Source organism: Buceros rhinoceros, unplaced genomic scaffold (genome assembly GCF_000710305.1).
Source record: "Buceros rhinoceros silvestris isolate BGI_N320 unplaced genomic scaffold, ASM71030v1 scaffold21098, whole genome shotgun sequence".
NCBI classification, from domain to species: Eukaryota; Metazoa; Chordata; class Aves; order Bucerotiformes; family Bucerotidae; genus Buceros; species Buceros rhinoceros.
In genome coordinates, this window is record NW_010426581.1 from 1 (window position 1) to 7,271 (window position 7,271).

Below are 7,271 nucleotides of genomic sequence, written 5' to 3' on the forward strand. Positions count from 1 at the left end.
GGCGCAAGGAGGAAGCCCCCTTGGGGTCTGCCGAGGAGGGCTGGGGGCTCACAGAAGCTGGAGAGCAGCAGAAGGAGGATGGAGCAGGGAAAAACGATGGAGAGGTGGCAGGAAAGAGAAAAAGAACTGCAGAAAGCAGCGAGGGGAAAAGAAAGAAGAAAAAGGCACGAGGTATTTATATACACATGCTTGTGTCCTTGGCAGAATACTTGATGAAGTCCGTGCTTCTTACTTGTTTCAGTTCACTTCAAGCCTGCAGCTGCCATAGGTCATTTCACCAGGGAAGAAGAGGCTTCTGGGTTCTTTGGCTGGCCTGTGTCAGAGCTGATAAAATAATTGGGGGGTGAGATCTAGTGTTAAAGTATGGGGATGTGGTTGCCATCCTCTGGAGTCTTCATTAACTTCAGTGAGAACAAGAGAAAAATGGGTTTGAGGTGTTCTTTCTCACCAAATAATTTTTGACTCGATTTTGCTAATGGAAATTCCAATTTTTTTGAAACTTTCAGGAGCAGCATCAATGCCAGAGTTGTCAGAAAGTAACGGAATAAAGTGGATGTCCTCCTTGGAAGCAAAATTTGAAGATGCAAAAGACAAAAAACCTACTGCAGAAAAACTTGAACGCTTGAGAAGAGAAAAGGTGGGACCATGGAATTCTCATGTAGCAGCAGCTTACTTGTTTCCCGGGGTGTCTTACCTGAGAATTGAGGTTCATTTGTGATAACTTGTCTTGGGAGGAGGGTGACGGGGGAAGATGAATCCTGACATGTTTAGTTTTATGCTGTCAAAAACAGAAGGAAAGAGTTTGTCTTTTGCCTGTTAGATAAACCGCTTCAGAAATCGGCACAAGATTAGTGTTCAGGGAACGGACCTTCCCGACCCAGTTGCCACGTTTGATCAGCTTCAGAAGGAATACAAAATCCACCCGAAGATCATGGAGAACATCCAAGCCGCCGGCTTCCAGGTCCCAACGCCGATCCAGATGCAGGCGATTCCCGTCATGCTCCACGTGAGTTTTCTGCTGCCACGTCTCCTCACAGGGAGTTTGGCAAAATCTGGGAGCGGCCTCGCTGCCAGGCCACGGCAGGGCTTCATCGCACAGCTTTAGAGAGGCATCAGCTGCATCAGAGCCCAAAATTTATCTGTTACGATATTCTTGATCTGTACCACACCCTTCTCGGTGTTCTTACAGGGTCGGGAACTTCTAGCTTCAGCTCCTACCGGGTCTGGAAAAACACTGGCATTTTGTATTCCTCTCTTAACACATCTGAAACAGCCGCGGAACAAAGGATTCAGAGCGCTGATCATATCACCCACCCGAGAACTCGCGAGCCAGGTGTGTGGTGAGGGGAAAGGGGTTGTTGCCCTATTGATGGGCTTCAGAGTTTTTGCTCTGGATCAGTAAAATGGCAGCTTGGTAAATATTTTTTTCCTTTATTACCCCCAGATATCAGAAAAGGCTAATTTAACTCTTTAAGTCTTTTGTCTTCTGTGAAATAGCTCTATCTGGTGTCTCAGTCTAATCTAAATGATTAGATTAGAAGCTCTAGATGCTTTGATCATAGTTTAGAGCTGCCCAGTGCTTAGGTGCTCTTAACACCCACTTTAATGTTTGAGATTGCTGCAAGAGGTTTCTCTGTTTGTCCCGTACACAGAATTTCAACGGATAACCTTATTTCAGTTTAATATCAAAGACTCCACACAAAAATCACAGCTTTGGGCAGAGCTCCATTTTTATTCAAGTGGCAGAAGGGGCTTGTGGGAGTCAGGATGTGGTACTCAGACCTGCCAGAGCTTTCAGCTGAATAATACACGTTAGAAAGCTGCGTTTTGTTACGCTAAGAAAACCAGAGTTTTCTCTTCACGCTGAAACTGGGGCAATGTTTGAAGCTGCGTCGTCAGGATTGTCTGTGCTTGTTCCAGTTAGAAAAGCTAATCCACTCGGTTTGAACGTTACTGGAAAATAAAACTGGATTTTCTGTTGAAAATCAGCTCGGTTGGAGAATTTAATCTCTGTTGCTGCCAATTCAGACACATCGGGAGCTGGAGAAGTTGGCCGAGGGGACTGGCTTCAGGATACACATGATCCACAAGGCAGCGGAAGCAGCAAAGAAGTTTGGGCCCAAGTCTTCTAAGAAATTTGGTAATGGCTTTAACTTCTGAAGTGCTTTGAAAAAATTTGAGAAATGTCTGTGACCTTTCTCTTCTGGCCCACGTGCTTTGAAGGAGCTTGGTTACACCCTTCCAGACGGGCACTCTGTTGCTCAACGCTCAAAAGGCAGCTGGCATGGAAGGGAGCCTGGGAGCGGAGACCCTGTTAACTGCACCTCTGGCAGATGCCGCCGGGACTTGTGATTGGCAGGGCTCTGTTAGCCTGGTTTGGTTTGTGTCTTTTTTGACATTTGGTTTGGGGTTTTTTTCTCTTTTTCTATAGATATACTCGTTACTACTCCGAACAGACTGATTTATTTGTTGAAACAAGATCCTCCAGCAATAGACTTGACCAGGTACCGAGAGTCTTTATCAAATCGTGCTTGATCTTGCTTTGCTACGCTTTGAGAAGCGGATGCATGTGTAGCCCTTGAATCTGGCAGAACTTTTGCCTTCTCAAGTGACTCTCTGACTGAGAAGAGAACCTCTCTGTTCCCAGTGTGGAGTGGCTGGTGGTGGATGAGTCGGACAAACTCTTTGAAGATGGGAAGTCGGGGTTCCGGGACCAGCTGGCCACCATCTTCCTGGCATGCACGTCCCATCTGGTGAGAAGAGCCTTGTTCAGCGCCACCTTTGCCCATGATGTGGAGGAGTGGTGTAAACTCAACCTTGACAGCGTTGTGCTGGTGTCTGTTGGAGCAAGGTGGGTGTGCAGTTGTGCTCTGACTCTCTTGTGTTTTTTCCCAGTCGCTGTCTTTGCACCATCAGTCTGCTTGTTCGCCTTAGTACTGCAGGGTGTTTGTCTCCAGAAAAAATGGTTGGCATGTAGATCTTTCTAGTGGTGCTTTCCTTTGCCCATAACTTTATCATCAATCCACATTAATCTTAGGTGCGTGTACTGGTGAAATAAGTTTGTTGTGGAGTGTTTCTCACTTACCAGGTAATATTTTAGGGGGTTTATGTAAAATATATATATATAAATACTAATGGGAGCACACTTCTGTTGGATTTCTGGTTTCAGAAACTCTGCAGCGGAGACTGTAGAACAAGAGCTGCTGTTTGTTGGATCTGAGACAGGAAAACTAACAGCAATGCGAGAGCTTGTTAAAAAGGTATTTTGGAGGGGTGAAGACAGTTCTGCTGACCAACTGAGCTGTGTGTTCTGTCAGAGGCTCGTCATTTCCCAGGGCACAGACTTCTCGGTGACACACGTTAAACCATTGTCCAAATCTGCTGTACAGGAGAAAACTGAGTGAAAACTGAGTGTCTCTCTGTTCTTGGTTATACGTCTGGGTCTTGCTTAGGAGTGGTTTGAATTACCAGTCCATTTAATTTTACTTGGCAGTATGAGTAGGTTTCACATTGGGTGGAAAAAATATGTTTCTGTGGATTAAATTGGAGCCTGATGCTAAAGTCAGCAACCGTTCCATCAAAGGCAGCAGAGCTGAACTTAGTTCTGCCTCCTAAAGATCTGGCCAGTCAAAACAACCCCTAAAAACCATCCTCTGAGATGTAAAATACTGAGTCTGGTTCAATCTTTTTAGTAGCTCAGTGACAACCGACAGCAGTAGGAAAAGGACTCAAACCTGAGACAAGCTTATTCTTTTGCAGGGCTTTGCTCCTCCAGTCCTTGTTTTTGTCCAGTCTATTGAGAGGGCTAAAGAGCTTTTCCATGAACTGATTTATGAAGGCATCAATGTGGATGTTATCCATGCAGACAAAACTCAGCAGCAGGTAAGAGGGTGTCATTTTTTTCCAAGAAACACTTCAGAAAGGTAAAATCAAGAGTGGTGGAATGTAACTTCAGGCAGTTTTGACAGCCAGTAACTGCAGATTTTGTTTTAGTTTTATTCATTAACATCGTGACAACTCTTAGGAAACAACTTCACCTGCTTTCTCAAACTGCTAATTAGACTGTTCCCAAGTACCTTTCTTTCCTCTTCCTAGCGAGATAACGTAGTGCGCAGTTTCAGAGCTGGGAAGATCTGGGTGCTCATCTGCTCAGCCTTGCTAGCTCGAGGGATTGACTTCAAAGGAGTGAATATGGTCATCAATTATGATTTGCCAACGAGCGCGGTGGAGTACATCCACAGGATAGGTGAGCGATCATTCACAAATGGCGTCCTTTTCCTTTTTCCTACATCTTTAATGTGCACGAGCAAAAATCCTGAAACCAAGCCCCCTCTGCTGCAGCAGTGGCTTCTACATCACTTGAGACAGTTTATATCTAGGCTCAACTTTCAGTAAAACAGCGTTATTTTTTGTCAGTTTTCTGTGACCCTTAAATATGTAGATGCTTCAGACATACCTGTGCTTTCATGTGAGAGGAGCAGTCTGGGGCGATCGGCTGCTTGGCGGTATACGAACACACATCAGGAGGCTGGGGCTGTGGAGTACAGTAAAGGGAGAGATTTAAAGTAAAATCTTCACTCTGCAAAATTTGTGTTTGACAGGTCGTACCGGAAGAGCAGGGCACACCGGAAAAGCAGTCACTTTCTTTACAGAAGATGATAAACCTTTATTACGGAGGTAAATTGGAGACGTGGTAGAGCTGCCCTGTTTTTTGTGGTTTGTGGTGTACAGCTGAACCACGTGTGTGTGTCTGGTGCCACGTGGGACTGCCACGTCTGGAAAGCCCAGGCTGCTGTGTAAAGCTCCTGCAGATAGAGAGCGACTGAGCTCGGTATCGAGATGGTGGAACTGTGAGGTGGTGAGAAGAACGACTTACACATTTCAATGCCAAGGTTTCTTTTTGAAGCCTCTCAGAATTGCAGCAAGAGAGAAACTAGCAGCTGCCACTAATGACAATGCTGTGACTTACGTGGCAGCACCTTGCAGTGAAACTCGGTCATCCTGGTGTGAACCTCACTAATGGGCAGGTTCAACCGTCTCTACAACTAACTCTGCTCTTGTTCTGGTCTTCCTGGATTGTTTGTTGTGTAGTTGGTAGAACTACTTCACACCGTGCTTTAGGTTTTCTAATCCAGTTCTTCAACTTGCTTACGTCCAGGATTACTTGGTATGAATCTATTTTGGCTTTTTGCTCCATCTCCTTGAAGACGGTACTCACCATGAGTTTCTTTTTGTTTATACTATGCAAATGGAGTCTTAGTTTCATTTAAGCATTTTGTGTCTTTTTGCTTCTTCCTCACCTTACTTCAAACTTGCTTTTGTGTCTTTATTTCTTGCTTTAAACAACAGAACAAAAAACCCCAACAAAACTCCAGCCAGTTGTTTGGGGCTGCTGTTTTCTAGAGCTTGTTCCTACCTCGTGTCCCAGCCCTGACTGCCAGGGCTGATCTGTCCCCTCCTCTTTTCCAGCATAGCCAGTGTTATTCAGCGAGCAGGCTGTCCTGTGCCTGACTACATCAAACACCTGCCCAGACTGCAAAGGTATGTGCGTTTGAGTCACTTCTCCAGTTTCTTACCCATTCTAGAAGCCTGCAGGAATGGTGCTGGGGCACAAGGGTTACAAGAGATCCAGATGTTTGCGGTGGACTTGAATTGTAGATACAAAAGGGAGTTTAGACAGGGTGGGGGTGGCAGTGTTTTTACCCAGATAAAAGTGGAAACAAAAAATTCTTGACTTAACCCGTTTTCTTGGAGTTAACTATTTCTCTATGAGTCCCCCCAAAATCTGCTTTAGACTTGCTAAGCTTATGCCATGAATTTGGCTTCTGATACATGAAAGAAAGTCCTTTACTCTGTTGAGTTACCTTTAGAAAAATTGGTGTATGCCAGAGATAAATAGCTTTTTAATTAGTGCTTATTTTCATGCTTTTTCATACCTTCTAATAGTGTCTAACCTAGAAATCCTTATATATATTAGTTGTTGAATTATATATTGATATAAATAATATGTAATATGAATATATATGTTGAGGTTTCTTTGAATGTCTTGGAGACAGTGTGGAATAAATCTTGGAATAAACAACTCTGAAAACATACTCAGATCCATAAATCCCTGAAACCCAGTAAAGGTTTTCAAGATCTCTTCGATCTACTTTGGATATTAATTTTTGCCCTTTAAAGTAATTTAATCATTCTTCACTAAATGTCATTCTCAGCAAACAAAAGAAGAAATTCATTAAGAAACCATTGACAAGAGAATCCATTTGTACCACCCCTCAGTGCTTCTTGAAAAAGGCCAGAAGAAAAATGTAAGTGCTTTTTCTCAGGAGGGGTGAGAGATGCTGTTTATCCAGAAAAGGCCCTGCAAGCTTCCTCCAGCCGGTGACGTGGTTGGGTGGGCCAGCAGGCATGATGGTTACAGTGGTGGTGAAGTTTTAGTGGCAGCATCTCTCTGCTGGAAGTCATCAGTTTGCCTTGCCGGAGTTTAACCCGGTGGCCTTGAAGCCAGGCTGGAACCTGGCTGTCCCTGCCAGAGCCTCGGGCAAGGGCTGGCTTTGGTTTAGCGCACGCAGTATCGATCCGAGGAGCAGATCTCACGCTGTGATGGCTGGAGTGGAGGTGGCTCACAGAAGACGGGAGGGGAGCACATTGGGGAAATGGTCCTAAAGAACAGCATTAGCCACGCTTTGGAGTGTTGCTGCCGGAGGATTTGTGTTCAGCTGCAAGAAATATGTGAAAACATTGTATATGTGATATAAACCAGCTCATGTCTGTGTCTCTACTTTATAACTCATGAACTACGTTCAAGTGTCTCCATTCTGTTTCTTTAGGAAAACTTCAAAGGAAAACTTTAAGGAAAAAAAGAAAGTTCAAGAAGATAGAAGTGGCAGTAAATCTCAGTCTGTTTCGAAAAGCTGAACAGCACCAGCCTGTGAGCCAGGGCTGATGCCACTGTCTGCACTGAGGGACACAACGAAGAGAGCAGCAAAGGGGAAGGGAGAAAAATATTTTTGTTTCCTTCTGGGTGAGGAGGGATGTTTACAGGCAGGAAAGCTGGTACTGCGCGACCAGCAAGGGTACCTTATTCAGAATAAACAAGGCCATAAAGGAGAGACCTGCCTCTCTAGGGCTCGTTATGCAGAAACGCCAGGCTGCTCACATTTTCTGCCGCCTCCTCCTCCGTCCGCTGCGGCTGTGTCAGAATTCCGGTAGTGCCAGAGTTGCTTCTTTGCCTCTATCATCCTTCCTGTACGGGTTTGTCATCTTGCTTT

The 7,271-nt window shown here is 44.9% G+C and overlaps 1 protein-coding gene across 2 annotated transcripts; it reads left to right on the top strand.

Moving 5' to 3' along the window:
- Nucleotides 1-11: 11 nt before the first annotated feature.
- Nucleotides 12-6,918, top strand: DDX52 (DEAD (Asp-Glu-Ala-Asp) box polypeptide 52). Of its 2 annotated transcripts, none has more exons than XM_010141575.1 (14): nt 12-171; nt 507-637; nt 821-1,006; nt 1,190-1,333; nt 2,029-2,140; nt 2,432-2,504; nt 2,648-2,851; nt 3,170-3,260; nt 3,760-3,882; nt 4,096-4,246; nt 4,602-4,677; nt 5,470-5,541; nt 6,216-6,308; nt 6,831-6,918. In XM_010141575.1, exons 2-14 carry the CDS (start codon nt 518-520, stop codon nt 6,916-6,918), a joined length of 1,533 nt encoding a protein of 510 aa, XP_010139877.1. In that variant the 5' UTR covers nt 12-171; nt 507-517. The 2 variants fall into 2 exon arrangements, with proteins under 2 accessions (XP_010139877.1, XP_010139878.1); XM_010141576.1 differs by having other exon boundaries at nt 66-171; nt 513-637.
- Nucleotides 6,919-7,271: the final 353 nt, after the last annotated feature.